At 33.7% G+C, this 21,723-nt stretch overlaps 1 protein-coding gene across 1 annotated transcript in view; it reads left to right on the plus strand.

The window, feature by feature from the left end:
* Window positions 1–21,723, plus strand: part of hectd2 (HECT domain containing 2) — a 106,687-nt gene that overhangs the window by 76,706 nt on the left and 8,258 nt on the right. The window contains exons 15-18 of the mRNA XM_028795463.2: window positions 1,793–1,951; window positions 5,149–5,223; window positions 7,749–7,836; window positions 10,353–10,459. Coding sequence (XP_028651296.1) covers window positions 1,793–1,951; window positions 5,149–5,223; window positions 7,749–7,836; window positions 10,353–10,459 — 429 coding nt within the window. The remainder of the gene's footprint in view (window positions 1–1,792; window positions 1,952–5,148; window positions 5,224–7,748; window positions 7,837–10,352; window positions 10,460–21,723) is intronic.

Consider the following 21,723-nt stretch of genomic DNA (forward strand, 5'->3'; position numbering starts at 1 on the left):
TACATTTTATTTTACTAATTTAGCTGTCATTTTTTTTCAAATATTTACAGTTCATCATTTAAGGTTAGTTAATTTTAATACTAGTGTTGAAGGATGACTTCTTTTAAATCAAAAGAAAGTAATGGTATGCATTTCTATATCTACTGCTTGTTGTAAATTACTTGATGGTGCATTATTTTTTTAGGATTTGCTTACTATTTAAAATAACAGTTGTCATTTAACTAAGTGAATATAAATAATTGATGCTCAACAGCTTAAAAAAACAATGTGGAACGGATAGATTTACCAAGCAGATGCAAATTTTATGCTGGTATGGAAACACAGTGGGACTGAGGCAAAGTGAAGTAATGCACATCAGCTTGTGAAAATGATTCCAAGAAGCAACACTTTAGCAATGTGTCAAAATGAGTTCATTAACAAGGTCAGACAAGGCAAAAGAAAACAAATGACATCTTTTTGACAGATAATTTTTGATCATTTAATATATTTGCAGCCTAGTTTTTAGTGCAGGCAGGTTACACTGCTGAGATTTATTTTTTCTATGAAATTACCATTATGCATTTTTTCTTTGTACAACTCTTCATCTGTTTACAGTTATCAGATTCACATATTAAAGGTGGGATCTATAGCATTTTAAATCAGAATATGGTTTTGCATACACTTTTCCATTTAGAGTTCTGCCATTCATTGATAGGCGAGCCCAGTAGCCTATTTCACTATATACTGTACTGCATATAAGGTGAAGTCAACACACAGATTAAAATAAGCCATTTATGTAGACGTTCACTAAAAATGCATTCTTCATCTTGCTATATTAAACAAGAATTGGCTCTATGGCTGTAACTTTGAGACTGTCTGATTAGTTCTGTAGCAATATTGTGTAATCTGTTGTATTTCATTTGATGAAACAGTATTTGCTGCTTAGATTTACATTGCAATAATGTGTCAAAAAACATATCCACCATTTGGAAGAAGTATTCTTTTGTTTAACCTAGTATGACTTCATAAAATTGCTTTGTAACTTGCTAGAGTTCTTTCTTTCAGATGAAAAAGCTCTCACAGTTCCACTAGTACCATATTTATTTTCTATGTATTGTAATATGAGACATATTTTTATTTCCAGTTCATACAGGAAACATTTATAAATTTTTTTAGCCTTTAAAATCATTTTATATTTCAGTTATTCTTTAGATTTTTGTTAGTATTGCTTTTAAAAGTATTTCAGTATGCATTTCAATGTAATCAAATTCATTATGTTAATTTCTATAGAAATTGTTAAACTTGCATTATTTACATGATATTATTTATCTGTTTTCTCAGTTTCTAGTGTTATTCAGAATTTTGACAAGTTAATTCCCACCAAGAAAAAAAACAACAAGCGTTTACATACAGAGTGTTTTGCAAATTGCTTAAGTTGAGAGCTCACTCATTAAAACATAATGTTATGAATTTTAAAAGATCAGGAATAAATGAATAGACTGCTTAAAGAGACAAGATTAAATATTAAATTAAAATATTATATTATATTAAAATATTAAATAAATTAATTAAATAAGATTAAATATTTAATAAATCAGCTAGCAATCATGACTTGAAAAACAGCTTAAATCTCTCTTGTTGAAATAAAAATATAATTTGTCTATAGCTATTACTTATGCCTAGAAGTCCCAAAAGGATGTGTTTTATTAAGATTTCTATCATTTAAATCTTTGTTGGTGTTAAAATAAGGAAAGCATTGTCATCTGTGTACAGTGATTTTTTGCTAATTTTACTTAACAGTTAATTATTGCAGCTCATGGGCCTTGCTGTGTACAACAGCATCACGCTGGATATTCAGTTTCCTCCCTGTTGCTACAAGAAGCTCCTGAGTCCTCCTATAGTGCCTTGTGATCAAAATGCTACTGTAGGAGTTGCTGCTCTCTCTCTAGATGACCTGCATCAGGTCATGCCTGTAAGTAAGTCGCTCAGAACTAAATATAAACAATAAGCATGATAATATACATGTCTAAGAACAGACAACCATAAGAATACAGTAAAAAGAGGATAATGTTAATGTATAAATGACTTAAGTATATTCTAGAGGTTGGCACATTGACAGGAGAGCAGGTGTACAGATACAGGTGTAAAATGAGAACAGAGAGAGCAGAGTCCTAAAATCAGATGTTTAGTATTCCTGCAGGATGCAAGACACCAGGAAACTCAGTAGATACAAGGGTGAATGACCCCCCTACTTAGAGCAAGAGAGAAGCCGTGGTGGTAGGGTATGAGTTGAGAAGGTCTCCAGGAAAACAGAAAAGAGTGTGAGATTTCTTCTCATAGTGGCAACCAAGTTTCCAGTAGGAAAAGACAGACAGGGAAAGTGTGAAGTTATGGACAGCTGCAGGAAACATATAATATACTGTATGATTAAGGCAGTAGACTGCATGTTGTGTTTTAAGAATAATGACTGGTAAGAAGTCATTCATTCCCTTATATTGCATATGGTGGCAGTACAAGGTCCAGTGCAAGGAGGAGAACCATGTTTTTCTTTTAATACAAGCATCCCAGAAGATCAGCCCTCTTAAAGGTACCTACGACTCAGAGATGCAAGGGCGTTAGCACCAAGTAGGCAGAGTTCTAGTCTAGCCTCCATGTAGCCGAAATAGACCAACCTTTAACTCAGAAACAATTACATAGCTTGGTGATAAGTAAAACTGTGGTAGGGCAGGGGATCAGTTGAGTTTAGAGCCAGATAAAGAAATGAGGCTTATCCTCATTGGTTGGAAAAAGGAACCCACAGTTATGAGAGAGAGAAAGAGATTTGGTATGATTGGGCATGTGGGTAAGTAGGTAAGCCACTTCCAAACTCAGGCAAAACCTGTATAGCTAAGCCCAATATGACAGCATGATTTTGTTTACTATTATTTCCTTTCACATTTTGTGGTTCTCCCATGTGTGTGTAATAAATGTACTATATTTGATACGTGTTCACTACTCTGCATTATTCCAGCTCTGGAGAAATGCCACAAGAACACATTGCTGTTACAGTACTATATTTGTAGTGCTTATAACATTAACTACAAAATAAATAAATGACACTTTTAATTTTTGAAGTTCAGTGCTGATGTGAATAAGCTAGAAGGAGTACAGGGAAGAATTTCTTATTCACATCATGAAAATCCAAATGCAGTAGTGTGTAATAGTATAAAAGCTGCTATAAAGACACTGTTTAAAACAGTGAAAATATGTTGTGCGTTCTGTTTTATTCTGATTAATTTTAAAGATGCTTTAGGTCAGACAGAGGGGCAAGTGAGACATGTAAATTGATATGGAGAAGCCACTTTCAGTGGCATTGAGCAATGATGTGGTTAGCAAAGCCAATGAAAAGCATATCATATGCTCACACAGAGGGTAAAAAAGGGCATAAAAATTAACTAGTAACAGGAGAGACAATAAAAAATAAGATAATTGGTTGGGGAGAGGTAAAGACAGAGAAATTATGTTAATAAGTAACACTAAAATAGTCATGCTGTATGGTATATTTATTTGTAAACTGAAATACATTGGTTAAATTGAAGAGGATGTTAGTGTGCAAAATTAAATTTAATCCTGGCATATACGGTGAATTTTATTTAACTAACTAAGTAAATTTAGCCTTTAACATGAAAATGAGCTGTTGTAAAATTTCTGCTTTGTTTTTTAACCACTAGATGTCTCTACAGATTTTCTGTTTTTTCACTCTTGTCATACTGTCATACTTACTACTGATGTTAAGCAACAAAAATAAACAGTGCTTTGGTCTTAAGAAGCTGTGTAGAACTACAGAATATGTTTTATTTTGTGGTATAATCACAGGTGAATTCTGATATACTTTTTCCACTGTAAGGTGTTAAAGATTGGTAAAGAGTTTGTGTATTGAGGATAGTAACATTAACCTTAAGAGCACCAAATATTTTGTTTGAAGGGAAAAAATATCAACAAAATGTTTACATGCTTGACTCAATCATGCATCTTTTATCAGTAAAGTAGATTACCTGATCTGAATAGTCAGACTAGGGCAACTTTAGAGTCCTGAATTTGAATCTACTGCATTACCTTTGTGTTGTAACATTCTTCTTATGTCTGCATGGGGTTTTCTCCAGAAACTGTGGTTGTTCTGCCACATTCAAAAGACGTATGCATTAGATTAATTGGTAAATCTAAGCTGAGCCCATGTGGGCGTGTTTGTAAGTGCAATTAGCAATGGACTGCAGCCCATCCTGAACAGATTAAGCTCTTGAATTAAACTGCACTTGATTAACTGATCTTAGCAAGTGCCTGGACAAACTCTAAAATATAAATATCAATATAATATCAATGTGCAGTATCAATATTTGTGTTAGATATAAGGCTGAAATGTTTCTGTTTCTGTGGATAATTACTTACGTTTGAAAAGGTTACAGGCGTCATAACATTATTTTCACATATTACAAATAATATGCATTTTCCATAATTTCCATAATTGCTCATAATTTTAAGACATATTTGTTATTTACTTTAAAATAAATACATGTTTCGATAAATACTTCTGAAATTAAGACTGTGCACCAGATTTGTATTTGCACACAGTGAAAAACATCACAATAGTCTATAATTAATAAAATAAGTATAGTTTACAGCTCTTTAATCTCTACAGTATGATTACTTCTTACAGTGTAGTGATTTTTAAAACAAATTCAATACTAATATATTAATAACAACAATAATTACAATAATTGTATGTGTGCGTGTGTGTGAGTGTATGTGCGTGTGTGTGTGTGTGTTTACAGTAAATGTATATTAAAGAAAGAGTAGGCTAAAATTCCTTCACAGTGATGTCACTTATAGGAAGGGTTTTGTTGCAGTCATTGCAGCTAAAGATGTTGTAACTAGTTAATATCTGTAAGGGGAAAAATGAGCTTTTCACATAGTGTAGGTTAATGTTGGATAATTTTGTATTCAAGAAACAATATGAAAAGTCCTGAAAACATTCACTGAGAAAAATTTGCAATAATAGGAAATTGAGACGGGGAAATATTTTTCCATGGCACTTTAAGTTATATAAGTGCAATCAAGTGGAAATTTGTTTTTAATGTGGCATATACATTTTCTGTTTTTTTAGCAAAACATGTTGCTTTTTGTAATTTATAGGAATTGGCTCATGGACTTGAAGAGCTCTTATCATATGAAGGAAATGTAGAAGATGACTTTTATTCAACTTTTCAAGTAAGTAATTGTAGTTGAGTCTGTTTCAGACTCCCAAAATTAGGCAGCTACTGGAGAATAATACACAAGCAAAAGAATACCCTAAGTCCAATAAAGGTAATTTTATATCTTTAGTGAAAAATCTAAAAAAAAAATAATAAAAAATTCAGGAAAACTTTCAGTACACACAAAATTAAGGGCTCCTTCTCTATATTTTCATTTCTCTGTGTTAGGCTTCAGTTAGATTCTGTAATTATACAGCATTTTTGTGTTATGTGGTATACATTACAGTTTGAAACTGTTTGCCCCGTCCGCTATAAACTGCAAGACAGATCAAAAACTGACTAATTTCTCTACACGGTATGACAAGAAAATAAGCTAGAACATTCTATTTACCTGTTAGCTAAAGGCAGAGAATGAGGTTATAACTTTCTGTATTATAAAGTACAATATTGTAAGTAATGGTTCAGAGAAAGCAACATGTTTTTTTTTCCAACTCTGCTTTTATACAGAAAGATAATTGTAAGTAATTGGCAAAAGTTGGGGCAACTGTGGGAATTTCTATTGCTACAGAAACTCTGTAGGATATTAAATCTTTACTCGTTCCCTTTTTGGTATTACTCATAAAATAAAAGTTTACATTTTTTGGCAACCTAAAACTCTTGCAGATTACTACTTACCTTTGTGCCATTTAAGGTAATTAACTGGACTTGAACTGCTTTAATTTAAGTAAAAACTAGAAAAATTGGGTTGTTGTAAAACTTTTGAGCAGTGATGTATAAATGCTTAACTTTAAGTTAAGTCCCAAAATAACTGACAAGTGAATAAAAATTCTTGTCTTTGTATGATACTGTGATGCACTAAGATGGTTTCTATGTCTGAAAAGTTTCAAAAATAAAGACCCTAACAAAATGCCTCTATTTACCATATTTCTCAAGCTAATGTAAGCGTCATGCAGTCCTTCAGCAATAAAACTGAGGATGTTGTTATTAATAATAATAATAATTCATTACATTTATATATTCACCATTTGTACATTTTCAGAAGTTCTGTAAAAATGTTTCCAAACTGCCGCATGGATATTCTGTATAATGACTCTACAAGTCAACATGTACAGTTGAATGGTACTAACTACAGCACACACTGCGGGTGTATTATGCTAACGTACTAAAAACTGCAATACTAGCATATCCATTGCATCAGATTTACCCAAGGACAAATCTGTTTATGTTTTATCACAATGTATTATACCCTTCAAAGGTGCTTGCAACTTTGTAGTGATTGATGTTATTGGTAAAGTTGTTCAAGCAATTTTAAAACATTAGCCATTACTGCAGCACAATCAGGAATTTTTGTTCAGACAGAGGTATTATATAGGTTTCTTAGGTGGGTGCATAAATTCTCAGATATAAAGAAGAATGGAAATTGTAGACATCAGAAACTTTTTGATCTTATGTTTATTTAATATCCATTTGTAAAATTACATTTTTAAAACACAGATGTATTTTAATACTGTAGTTCATTGGATCTCATACTGCATGTGGCTACAGGTTTTTGTTCCAACCAAGTTTTTTGTTTTAATGTGACTCCTGTGCTAATTAAGCAAGCTGTTATTTCCCAGTTTCTGTGTTTTAGAGTGTAAATAAAAATGAAAAAGCTGAGTTTTGTAAATTTTTATTGAACTGTATCAGGCATTTATTTATGTAACATGGGGATAATTCAACATTTTTTTTAGTTTTTTTTTCAACATCATCATGATTTTCATTCTGCTTCCCAGGTGTTCTAGTTATTTAATCCATTATTACTAATGACCAAGTTGTGGGTCTGATGCTGAAACACTTTCAGCATTCAGTGTCATTTGTCCAGGTATCTGCTCTGTTGTTGTTAATAGTTATTATTAGGATACAATTAAAGGAACAAACTACACAGAAAAAAGACACATTAATAGGAAAACAACAAAATATAATTAAACATTTAAAGTTAGAACAAAAATACAAATACTTGTAAATATCGGATAAAAGTAAAAATCACACTACTGTGCTGTTCTGAATGCAGAAGAGAAGAGAAAGAAGACCAGCTAGTTAAACTAGACTCATTAGAGGTAAAATGACTCACTAATTGTGAAACTGGTTTGAACAAAAAACTTGCAGTCACAGGGGATTCCCAGGACTGCGTTTGAGAGCCGCTACTATGGTTCATTAATTTTTTTTTGTATTTAGGGCAATGTTATTACATGTTAATAATGAAAAAAATAGATTATTTACAAATCACAGTTATTCTCATTTTTTTCTTGTTATTCTGCTTCTACAAAGCATTCTGTTGTAAAGGATGTGGCTGGTATAGTTAGGAACTATAACAAATTGTATTGTACCATTAAAGACTGCAAAATCAAACCACTTGTCACAGAAAATATGGGAAATAATTGATAAGTTTTACAAACTCATAAAAATTTCTCAGCATGCATTTTACATTTAATATAATTCATTAGCTATAAAAAAATAAGAATGTCATATTGAGTATCATAATGATATCCTTTTTATAATCAGGTTTATCAAGAAGAGCTTGGAGTAATAAAGTCCTACAACCTTAAAGCTGGTGGTGACCGAATACCAGTAACCAATCAAAACAGAAAAGGTATGTGTGTTATTGTCTGGATGAAAATTCAGGCGCTAACAAATATACAGGATAAACTAGTTAACACTAGAATTACCAGTGTCTACGAAAAAACTCGTAGATCCGTCCCACCTTAAATCACTTCTTAAATCCGTTCGCACCTCTCTGCCAGCGTACTTTGTCCTCTAAATGTGCAGATAAAGACAAGCTGCAAACAGCCGACTATTCCATCCCCCCACCGACTTAGAACGTGCACGAACTTCTCCCAGCTCATGCCTTGATTGATTATCTGGGAGTGAAGTGGAGTTTTAGAGTGGAAATGTGAATTTCCCATTGGGATTAATAAAGTATCTATCTATCTATCTATCTATCTATCTATCTATCTATCTATCTATCTATCTATCTATCTATCTATCTATCTATCTAAATAATAGATCTTTATTTGGAACACACGCATTTCATGTGTGTTCCGTTTTCTACAGTAATCTGTGTAAACACATTTTTAAAACAGAACCGTTTTTCATATTCTAGTAGTAAATGACAAAATGTAGGCATAAAATATATAATGTATGAAGCCTGAAGTCCAAATATCAAAGAAACACTTTCACAAAAGGTACAAATATAACAGAACAAGTGCGCTTTTATTCAAAAATATAACTGCAGAAAAAAACTATTTTAGAATAAAAAGATACATTTGATTTCAGTCTGTAACAGCCGGTGTAATTTATGATATTTGTAAAGGTTAGCCTTATTTTTGTTTTTTTTTTATTCACTTTTCTGTCAGTCGCATTCAGGATCCTTCCCTACCCCATCTGACACTGCTGTTTTCACATAAAGACGCGCTATAACTCTGCAATGTATCGCGATACATACAACCGCATGTTTTTTTTCCCCCAATCTTGCCAGTCCCCACATGTTGCTGTATGCTGTTTCTTTTGTACTCCAGGACGTGCAGAGGAAAGCATAGTAAAGAGCAGTAACTTCAGCGCTATATGCAATCATCAGACACTCCCCATCTGACACTGCTGTTTTCACATAAAGACGCGCTACAGCTCACCCAAGGAGCGCCTTTCCTACATTTACGACATGTGTACTTATGTTGAATTGTACACACCTCTCTGTGCTATGGTTCCTATTACACTGAACAAGCACCTGTAATTTGCAGCTCTATTCATTATCTCAAAACAAATATATGTGACGTTTTGAAGAAATCATTTTATGATGCAAATAGTACCAATCAGAAAACATCGTCGAATTAATGCAATATTATTTGAAAACGAACAGCGTCAGATTGGGTGTAATTTATACTGTCACTGTTACTTAGAGTCCGATCAGAAGCTGAATAAGCTCCTGTTCTGACTCTAAGTAAAAAAGCATGAATTAATCAACAGAAATAACCGCGATCGACATTTTAAACTTAACGATTTACAGTGCATACCAATTTATAAATTTTATGTCCGTTTGAAGCTACAAAGAAAAAAAAACATTTTCTCCCCAGCGGGGAATCGAACTCGGGTCTCTACAACGTGGCAGGGCTGCTGTGCTCTGAGTCAGCAAATCTCAGCGTTGTTGTTACAGCCTTGAACCTTTTGTGAAAGTGTTTATTTGATGTTTGGCCGTCAGGCTTCACACATTCTGTAGTTTATGCCTACATTTTGTAACATTTATTACTAAAATATGAAAACATTTCTGTTTTAACAATGTGTTTACACAGATTACTGTAGAAACGGAACACACATGAAATGCATGTGTTCCAAATAACGATCTATTATTTCCACTCTAAAACTCCAGTTCAGTCACTCCCAGATAATCAAACAAGGCATGAGCTGGGAAAACTTAGTGAACGTTTTGCGATGGTGGGGGATGGAATAGCCAGCTTTTTGCTGCTCGTCTTAATCGGCACATTTAGAAGACAAAAGAGAGGTGAGAACGGTTTTAGGGTGGGCCAGATCTACAAGTTTTTTCGTAGACTCTGGTAATTCTAGTGTTAATGTATTTTTTAATGCATCAGATACCACTGTCCAAGCAGCAAGTGAAGTTCAATACAGACTTACAGCCTTTTTTATTTCCTCATAGAGGTGATATTTATGTTTAACTGATGTGTACTGTTGTCCAGAGTAGCCCCTAATTAGACAGTTCCTAATATCAGTAGAAATGAGAACTTGAATCTGTTATCCGGAAGATTAAGTATTGACATTTTCAGTTAAAGGAAATTTTACAGAAACATTGAAATATAGAAGCTTATGAATATATTGCAAATGATAACTTCTAATATTGGTTGTAAATCTAGAGTGCTGATGCTACAAAAGAAAATGTCATTGAGAATGAATGCAACAGAATGACAGGAACTGCCAAGTCAGCAGAAATGTAATTACTTGACGAAACAGGCTTTTGTCACCTTTCCAGACAGTGACAAAATCATTGAAGGGCAGAATGAAATACTGTATATATTTATGTATTAATTCTCTTGTAGAATGCCTACTATTGCAGGTGTGATATGTCTTTAATTAGTAATTTAGAGTATTTTCATTTTTCAGAATATGTTCAACTATATGTTGATTTTCTCCTGAACAAATCTGTATACAAGCAATTTGCAGCATTCTATTATGGATTTCATAGTGTATGTTCCTCGGATGCTCTCATGGTATGTACTTATATTAATATCATATGCCATACTTATGTTGGAATCTGTTTTATATTCTAATCAAAACTTATTATTATCATCATAATTGTTCATTTGTGTTTATCCAGAACAACTTAGAGTGTCATTATTCATGATAATTGTTTACATATACTTTTTTACCGATGTGCCTTGGCTAGCACATCTCACTGCCAGTGGTAACTCACAAGTTATAATCCAGGTTGCCTTGTTAGGTATATTTACACCAAATATTTTATCAGAGTTAAAAGCTACTGGACTATTGGGTCCTGATAGTGTAAATTCTCTTAATCTGAGTTCATTATTCCTTTTGAGAGTTCAGTCCAGATCATTACAATGTGGTAGATGATATTAAAAACAGTCACACATCAGTGTTTTTACAGCAGATTCCCTAAAAGAGGAACATATGTAGTATACGGTAAATGCATACTGTAAATAATATATATAATGATTACGAAAAGAGACCAAATCAATAACTGATTAATGCAACCTATGTATGCTATTTATAAAATTTTTACTGGCCTCTGTATCTGTCACAAGAAATTACCTCCACATCTATAGTGTTCTTTTTTGCTCAGGTTTTCTCATGTTTCTTGTGAGTCCATTACAAGAGAGCAATCCAGTATTCATTAAAGGTAAACAAAAAATATTTTACATTGATTGGATAACAGCTCTGTTTTTGAGTTGTGCAGTTCTGCAAAGGGGAAATCACCAGTGTTTAGGGATAAGGTAAGAATTAGGAGCACCACTCTTGCCAAACAAACCCCTTTGTGATCAAAGACTAACACCAAATCAAATAGTGATTTTTTCATTAATGTATATTGGTCTGGATCACTTTTAAGTGTTTTAAAGATGTATTATTTTTTCAGTTTTACAATGGAGAAACTAATTGAAAAAAAAATATATAGTGCCTGTGTTAAGCTGTCAAACTTTGCTCATGCTATAGTGTGAATAAAGCTTTTCTCATTTTGTACAATGTAATTTTTGATTTTGCCACGTTTTGATTCTAGGTATTTTAATATTCTCTGTTAATATTTGTACTTGATTTTTATTTTCATTTTTGTTTTGGACTTTTCATACATTTCTACTGTTATTTATTACCATTTTTGTCACTGGTTTTTGGATTCTGATTTTGTTAACATATGAAACTGCATGGTTAGTAATGATCTCATTGCCATCAACCACTTTACTGAAAGTTGCAGTACATGATATTAAATATGTGTTTGTGTCTACCAGAAGATGAAAAACTTGTCATCAGGGTAAGCAAGGTTTGAAACAAATAAGACTATTGACAATTTTGTAAACTTAAATCCAATACATAACTCAAACCTGTTGTATAAATTCAACAAAATTTTTTGAAGATTAAAAAAAAAAATTAGCACACATTGAAATTTATTTGTGTATTATTTCTGGACATTGCATCGCCATCTTAAATACACCATACATAGTTTAGTATGAGGAGGTGCCACATATTCCGAAAAATTTGAAAGCTTGCCACTTGATTTTATGACCAGCTTTCACAGTGTCTGTTAGACATTGTTTTCCTGTTAACACTGGAGTGGTAAAATCAATGACATAGCCCAGAGGATTTCACATTTAGTCTTGGGGGAAAGTTGGTTACAAGTTTTTGTTCCATCCAGTTTCTCAACTAATTGAATTCATTGTTTAATTTGAAGTTCTTTTTTCTTATTCTGCATTAACAAAATATAGTAGTGTAAAATTACATTTATAAGAAATGTACAAATATGTATATTATTGCCATGGCTTTAAATATTTATCTTTTTTTGTCATTTTCCTAGCAATGCATCCTTTTTCTTTGCCCTTTTATTTGTATCCTAATAATGACAATTAATGACAAGCAGATTGAACACTAGGGTAAATGGCACTGAATATTAAAGACTGCAGCTACTGGAGTGCACACCGACTAGCAGGGCCGGATTAAGACAAAATTGGGCCTGATACTACAGCGCAAAAAAGGCCTATTTTTTCTCGGCATTGGTGCATGTGCATTTGACACTCACCATACATGCGCACTCAAACCGACCAAGGAGCCTTAATTGCTTGCAATGCAACCAGCCAGCCTTTATTGAACATGAATAATAATAATGACGTAGTATCGTAACAACTCAAGATTAACATCAAACTATGTAACATCAACATTGAATAGCAATTGTCTGAAAAGTGCACTTAATGCAGAAAACCTGACAATGAAATACACAAAATTTCGCAATTCTCTTACAAAACAGAGTAAGAAAAAATGAATTTGCCGAGACATTGGGTCAAAGTGACTCAATTCAGGCCCTTGAGGGTAAAAATTTGTCCATGATTTAAATTTCATAATAGACCAGAATCCTGTCGAGGATTTTAAAAATTCTAAACATCCATGCTGGGCCCCCGGGCCAGCTTTTAGTTTTACCTTTACAGATAACCATTTAAATAGCCATCGATTTTTACTGTACAACTAACTTTCAAGGTGTAAAAATTTACTACATGGTACTTACCGAACAGTAATAAAGTGGCAAGAATCCCCAAGATATTGCAAAAAACTCCGCTAAATTACTAAGTAATAAACAGCAATAAACACAGCGGCGTTATAGTTATGTCACAGCGCAAAGAACAATAGTAACTGTATAATAAGTAACGCTGTGTCTAGGCGTCTGAAAGTCGGACTCCAAATTTCATTCTAAGAATTGTTTTGAGGTTAATATAGCAAAGGAAAACTGTTCAGCTTCCGGAAAATTCTCGTCTGTTTTCATCTGGGCCTATTTCAGGAATGGGCGTAATGCTGCAGCATCAGTAGCACCCACCTTAATCCGGCCATGCCCACTAGCATGCTCATTGACCATGAAGATGCACTCATAGTATTGTCTTTTTCTTTATCATTCAGTAAGTAAAATTAATATTGTAGATATATTTTTCCATTATACATTTTATAACTGATACATTTTATCACATTACTCTTGTTCCAAGGTTTACTGCTTAAAATAATTTGTTTTCATAGTACAGTTAGAACTCTGTAAATTTAAAAAATTTTTAATAAAGATTTATGTTGATTATACTGCTAACCTAATAGATATGGTGGAGAATGAAATGTTGTGTGGCCAGCTTGTAAGCATTAATTTTCTCAGGAACTCACAATACCCCAAAATGTATGAAAATATCGCCTACTATAACTTTGCCTCATTTTTTGTAATTGTGGCCATGTTTGATTTCCCTTTTTACTTTCTCATATAGAGAAAGTATAGGAATCGTGAAAAAAATTCAACCTCGAAATTTTGATGAATCTTGATGTTTTAGACTTTCCTGAGTCCAAAAACACCATTATGTCTGTCTGTATGTCTGTGTGTAAACACGATAACTTTGACCACTTTGACGCTTTGACCACTTCTGGTTTTAACTGAATAGTTTTGTGAATTTTCAAGTAAACTATGGTTATAATTACAGATAGATGATTCATATTTTGTATAGATATTTATAATGATAAAAAGCAAACAGATATGAAATTTGAGAAAAATTACTCAACCGGATGGAGTATTTTATTTAAACAACCATCCATATTTTTTGTATAATGGAAATATAACACTGTACACGATATTAAAAACGTATTAAATATAATGCATATTCTTTCAATAACTATTATTAATTTTATTTTAATTTATACATTATCAGTTTAACGATAACGTGTAAACATTGAACATGCCATGTAAATATAAAGATGTAATGAGAACAATAAGCTGCTACGTCCCCGTCGTATTCCTGGTAATACATTTAATTTTATGATTTTTTTTTTTAATTCCGCCATCATTATCCTAATTAATGTAGCTAAATGTAGTTTTACCTACAGTGCATCCGGAAAGTATTCACAGCGCATCACTTTTTCGACATTTTGTTATGTTACAGCCTTATTCTAAAATGGATTAAATTAATTTTTTTCAAGAAAGAAAGTTGAGGGGTACACACTCTCGATTTTTAATGGTAACTATAAAGAGATTTTCAAATAAACTTCCTAACTACTTTTGGTATGCTGCTTTTCCCACATTTCAGAATTCTTTAATCGGTAGTGACTAATCAGTTTTTAGAAACATTACATTACTCACCTGAGATTCATTAGCCATTACATCAGTCTTTCCTGTCTAATATAATTTGTTTCACAATGTTTTAAAATATAAGCAACAATAAGTGACTAACAGCACTTTAGACATCATTGCATAAATATTAAATAGTAGTGATGCTAGACAGCTAACATGATGGTTCATTTGCTCTTTGGAATGGCAGTAAACATTGTTGCAATGGTATGATTAGTGCCTACCTGATTGTGCTGGAATAAAAGATAATCCTAAACCCTATTTCTATTTTTATTTTTGTTCTGGAATAAATGTGAGCTAGAACATCAAACATATATTTTTTTCAACATTAGTAACCTGATTTTTCATAATCTTGTGTGTCCCTTTCATTTTGAACTGATCAATCATAATTAAAATGGCAATATTAATTACATACTTAGAACTGTGCTTCTAATCCTGGTGTTTTGTCTTGGTAGAGTAATATATTGCTCTTCTTTCCCCTTTTGAATTATTAATATGTAGCCTTTGTCAGAATGCCTCTAATCTCACAGACTTAACATTGTTTATAAGGTATTGTACCATATAACTTCTCCCCACCTTCCCTTCTACATCTATAACCTCAGGTAATTAGGTGTAGTTAAAGACAACCAGGAGTTAAGTTACAATTTAAACAATGTATTATTGGTAATATTCATAAATAACAATGTGCAAAGTACATTTGAATACTGGCAACCATACAACCTGATAAATGGTGATGTGTAGTTCACGCGGCACACAGACTTGTTAGTTACTTAAAAATGTGTCTAGTTAAGGCTTCGTTTGTGGTCGGCTTTCTTCAGAATAGGCTGCATGCCTGTCTCAGTATGGCTGCCGAGCTGTGTTGTCCTTGTCAGTTCATTGTGTGAGATGGTCATTCAACAGTTTGGTAAGAGAGAGAGAGGGTGAGATAAAGCAAGCACGTTTATGGGTTTTCTGTCCAACCCCTACAGCCACTAGGGCGTCATGATACTTAAAGGCTTTTGATACAAGCCAATTCCAAACAACCATACTTCAGACCAATGGAGAAAAGAACATCCTAACACCTGCCATCCCCCAAAACCATATGTTAAGGTAAAGCTTGGCAGTTAGGCAGTCTGGCATTTCCTGTGGGAGTTGAGAGACTTCATAGAAACATTTACCAAATTTGTTTCAGGAACTTTCCCCCCAACCCTATTGTAAAATTCAAAGAGACCCATTCCTAAAAGATGGGAGGGGTGGGTAAACATAAATACTTCTCACTAATGTAACACTAATATTACATTGCTTTGTCTAAGTTACAAATAAAGACATACAACATATTTATCAACTTTTATGCAAAATTTCACAGCACCTGGTTTTCTGAATCAATGTTTTCCTGGCATATTTTTACATAGTCATCATTTTCTGATGGCTTAACTTCTGGTCCTCTAATACTGATATTACTTCATTTACACAAACTGTGTCTGGTGATGTTTAAAAAAGCAAATGAATGTCAATTTAATATGTAAAAAGATTCTACATTTTAACCAACATTGTAACTTTGACCTACACATTTGTTTCCTTTATAAAGTGCCTTGTGATGGTGAGGTATGTGACAAAAGAAACATAAAATATACATTGAATTTTGAATGTGATACTTTGAAGAAATCAAGTAAATTGTTTATGCTGTTATACTTGAGAAAATGTGCACTGTGGAAAGTTTCATTTGAAAACACATGTACATAAGCATGAGTGGATGAATGAGGAAAAGAGTGAAAGAGAGCATTGATTAAAGACATAAAGAACTGAATTTATGAGACCTGCTTCTTGGCTTAAATCCAGTTTCATTGGTACATGGCCACTGGCAATTTCACGAAGGCTTCTGGTTTGGATTGACTCATGGAGTTGGAGAATGTAAGAAAAGATGGAATTGCTTCTGACCCCAAGGGAATTCCCAAGGGAATGTGGGAGAGCAACTTAGGGAGTAAGGGAGAGAGACTGCATTTCACAATGTATTAGGTTACCAGCACTGGTGATGCAAAATGTCACCTAAATAATGTCACAAAAAAATCACATTCACACAAAATGTAAATCTATCAAGATATTGTCATACAGTACAGCCACTAAAGGATGGGTAACTAAAAGGGCTCTGGCCATAAAGTTCAAAGGTGAAACTAGAAGCTTAGGTTGCACTTGTACAAACATAAGCAAAGGTATGCCTAGAAAAGTTCAGGGTTGAAAGTCCGGCTCAACGAACATGGAAACAGGCTGATGACACCAGGCACAAGTAAAGTTTCACATTTAAAGTTTTGATTATGGTCATTAAGTTGAGTGTGCTGCTAATGTTTTAACAAGACATTAAATTATTAAGTCAAATTTACTACTCAGTTAATTTTTGGACAATAATTGCTTCTCCTGGGAGATGGAGGCACTGCACCACTTGCCATTAAAACTACTAAACCTTCCTTTTGAAGAATTAAATTTGGCTACTCTGAATACAGAAATTCTGCGAAAGTTCTATAATCTAAATTGGGGAATGCAGACAAAAGTGCATGAGACAAATACACTCAATACTATATAGCACCATATTCAATCCCCTGCCAAAATTCTGAAGTAGCACCCATGAATTGGTATTAACTGTTGCAAGAAGTTACAAAGATATCTTGACATATCTTGATTTTGACCCAGTAGGCACATGGAGAAACCAATGCACAAGCTGTACCCCTTGAAAGACAATTTTTAGGCATTCTGGAAATTGTGAATACATGACAGAACATCTGAGGTAAAGCCTTGAATGTGAGCAAATTTGTTGGCATGATTTGCAATGCGGGCGACATGGTGGGGCAGTGGTAGTGCTGCCTCGCAGTTAGGAGACCCGGGTTTGCTTCCCGGTGTCCTCCCTGCTTGGAGTTTGCATGTTCTCCCTGTGTCTGCGTGTGTTTCCTCCAGTTTCCTCCCACAGTCCAAAGACATGCAGGTGCATTGCCGATTCTAAATTGTCCCTGGTGTGTGTGTATGCCCTACGGTGTTTTGGCACCCTGCCTGGTTTTTGTTTCCTGCCTTGCGCCCGGTGTTGGCTGGGATTGGCTCCAGCAGACCCCCATGACCCTGTATTTAGGATATAGTGGGATGGATGGATGGATTTGCAATGCTCTTAATTGTTCCCATCAAAATCTCAGAAAGAAAAACACATTTTGCTCTTTTTGCCAAACAGTTGTTTTTATTCAGTGATTCAGTTATTCATGAACTCTAGATATTATTTTATTTATAGATAGATAGATACTTTATTAATCCCAAGGGGAAATTCACAAAATAAATAAAATTTTATTTTATAGTATGTGAAATGCATGCATTAAAAATGTATATTCAATCAATACCTCTCATCCTGAGTAGGATTGCAGGAACACTGATATGTATCCCAGCAAGCATTATGTGCATGGCAGGAACAATTCTACCTTTATAAAATATGCATTTTAAGAGTTAAATTTAGAGGGGCAAATTTAAATGACTGAGGACTCATGCCCCCTTGTGGTGCAGACTGTGCTTTTACTGTGCTTTGCCTTATACTCGCATGGGTATTTTTGATGTATTTTGTATGGGCATGGCTGGTGTGTATAGACAGGAGCTTCTGTTTTTTCTGCTATTTTTATGTATATTCCTATTGTATGCATTGGCAGCCACTGTAGTATCATCATATGTATCTTTTTGACATATTCCTATTGTTTATAATGGTATTGTGTTTATCTTTTTGACGTATTCCAACAGCCAGGAGCATATGTGTTGTTGCATGTATCCTGGCCAAACAGGACCTTGAGGCAACAACACTGCCATTGAATCTCCCACACCACCCTCCATTTTGTGCCATGTAAAAATGGACTTTAACAAGGGCTTTGTCAGAAAATCAACACATACAGTAGCACTCCATATATAGCATTGTGCAACTGGAGATAAATAAAAACAAAAATTAAAGTTCAACCTACTACTCCATGCTGCTAACAAGACCTCTAAAAATGCCATTATTGCACAGCTGCTTTAATACTAATTTTAACTGATGTATGATACTGCTTAGGTTAAAACACACATACAAATATATTGCTAAGGCAGAGTTACCACTGGCGATGCCAGTATGTATGTTGCTTCAGTGTATTTTTTAAACTTTGAAAATGATTTGATTTGTATTTGTAAGAATATTTTTAAACAGTTAATTTGTAATAACTTCTGTTATCTGGTTTATAGTGACATTACAATGCATCATTGTTTATTTCTCCCATACACAATAATTTTTATGTGTGGGGTTAGCCAAGAATGTAATTCAGCCTTGTCATCTGCATTTTGATGAGTTTGTTGCTTGCATTAAGTTTTGCCTGATGAAACTGATCTTCTTTTCCTGTTATTTTCAGCAGTGAATTTTCATTTTTTTTAATTTCCTTTTGAAATAATAGATATCCAGACACATGATGCAAAGGTTGAACATGGTACTATGCTCATGTTAAACAAAAATCAATCAGGATTATAAAGACAGTCAATGACAAAAAGTTTCATTTTCTTTACTTAATTTAATATAAACTTTTGCCCTTCATTTATTTGTAAAGCCAGGCATATTATGCAGCCTGTAGTTAAATTATAGATAATTATAAGGAACAATCATCAAACTACTGCATATACTGTGCCTTTTTACAGAGACAACTGTTGTTTTTAAATTTGGAGGGATTGTGTGAAAGTTGTTTTAAAACTTGGATGCTGTGTGTCATATAGTCACTGCTTTACTAATGGCAGAAGCAAGTAAATCATAGCACTCAGTGTTCATTCAATCAGAACAACTCTTTTGTGCTTTGTTCTTCTAATATGGGTGTGTCAGTTACAAACTTTGAGGTTCATGTTAAAAAAATAGATGGGAATAAAACTATTTCAGAAAAGTGCAGGTTAATAAGCATAGCAGAGCATTTATGAACATTTACCACTGGTGACAATTTTATTTTGTTTTAATTGGTCACTGTCTAAAGCATTAGTTCATTACAAAGGTGATGAGAGACAATAGTGAATAAAATACCCTGCTATCAATCAATGTTGCATTTTCTGTTTTTTCTATTTAGTTTCTTTTTCTATTTGCTATTTCTATCCTCTGTTTTGTTTGTCTGTTTATTTTTTAAATTAGTTTACTGTTAGTGTTCATTAGTCTGTAAACTTTTGCGATCTGTAAGTTACCTTCTGATAATGTAAACTGATAATGGTGTTATTTTGAACAAACATATATTTATTTTTTGTATCAGAGATATTTGAACAGTGAAACCCAAGTTAATCAACAGGAGACTCTACCAATACAATCTTAGATTAATCAAGACAATTTTGTCAAAATTAATCACCCCAACTGTTCCCCAGGCCACTAGAGGCCAGTATGAGAACCTTTCAGGGTTACTGGGCAGGCCATCCAATCTGATACTTCCAGTACAACTCTGTGGTAAAGGGAACCAGGCTACAAGAATACTTGTTGTCTTTACCGATAGCTCCTCAAAACACCATCAAGGCATTGAATGGACACAAGGTGATCCACAAGTACTTGGAGTTGGGAGGTACTTGTGGATGAAAACTCAACTGGTGGAAGGAAGATAGGCAAGAGGTGAAATAAGGAGAATGATTTGGGTGAGATGCTGAACAAGGATGTACGGAAGTAAAATCAATAGTAAGCAAGTCCACTTTCATTTAGGGTCTTCAAGTGTCTACTTAGGTCCTCATGTTATAAGTTTTGCTATTTTTACACTTGTACTCTGTTGCTTGCAGTAATTATTTCTTCCTTTGTAGTTCAGTCCCATATGTATTTTTCTTTCATGTGGGTTTGAGAGCGAGCACCCATTAAGTCCACAGTTGTCAGAAGTTTCAGCATTTTATTTTAATGTGACCACTGCAACTTCTTTTGTGTCTTTGCTTTTATGAATGCTGTTATTTTATAGGTTTATAGTGTCATTACTGTCATGTGTACAGAGTACAGTGATGTTCATGTGCTAATCAATATGTAACATGTCACTAATTGCCAGCACCATGGTTAATGAGTACAGTATAACTAAGTGAACCTTGAAACCTCTCTTTTCTTACCTGAAAAATCTCAGAACACTCATTAGAACTGTTATGTAAATATATGCAACTTTTTTTTGCACAGTTTTTCCCCAGAATGAAAGCTATTTTGACATTTTAAAAAATCACAAGATTTGATTTTCTTTCAATACTCTTGCTAGCTGTCAGTTTTAATAACATGTCATGGTTGCATTTTATGTAAATATTATACTAATATGAAAAATAATAGACCAAACACCTCATTTTCAGGAATATCTGCTGTTTGCTTTAACTAATTATCTGTGGTGGTAACCATCATGAAAAACCCGCAGAAACAGAAACCACATATAGTGAAGCATTGATCTTATTTGAAAAATGGGGTTAAGTTCTGGCAGACACTATTCATAATACACTTTTGCTACCTGTTACCGTAAATACATAATTTCGTGTAACGTAAAATAACTAAGCTCATCACAACCTGTCCCAATCTGGGTTCTGTCCCATGCACACTCCCAGTCTCCTCATCTGGGTTGGCAAGCCAGGTCAGGATCAGCAGGGATAGATGGGGTTGAATGGATGAGCTAGCTCTCTGTTCTCACACCCTTGGAAGCTTGGTAATTATCCATCTGCAATTTCACCTACAGAAGCTTTGTTACAACTTTTACATCCACTAGATTAGTATTTCTTAAACTACGTAGTGTTCAATGGATCCCTAGGGTTAGAATAAAACTTATTGGAGTTCTATGAGCCATCAGTAATAATGATTTTTATCAACCATTGCTAATGGAAAAATTCAATCAATGAATATCCTGAATTTGATGCAAAACTGATCTAAACTCACCCATACCAGAAAGCATAGCTCCACTGTCTGCCATAATTGTTACTAAATGTATCTGTTGTTTGATGCATGCATGTAATGTTGCATTTGTCATTGGAATCTAGCTGTGCACATTAACTAAACTGAATGTGTTTTACTTTCTTACGAACTTGAGTAAACAAATCAAGTTAGATTTCTTTTTTTATTAGTAGATGTGGGTGTTTGCTGGCTTTGTGAAGTCACAATTTTAAAAAGATTTTGTGATGACTTGAGAGCAGAAATAATCATATTCCTAGCAAACAGAAAATATAGATTGGGATACA

This window comes from Erpetoichthys calabaricus, chromosome 2 (genome assembly GCF_900747795.2).
Source record: "Erpetoichthys calabaricus chromosome 2, fErpCal1.3, whole genome shotgun sequence".
Classification (NCBI taxonomy): domain Eukaryota; kingdom Metazoa; phylum Chordata; class Cladistia; order Polypteriformes; family Polypteridae; genus Erpetoichthys; species Erpetoichthys calabaricus.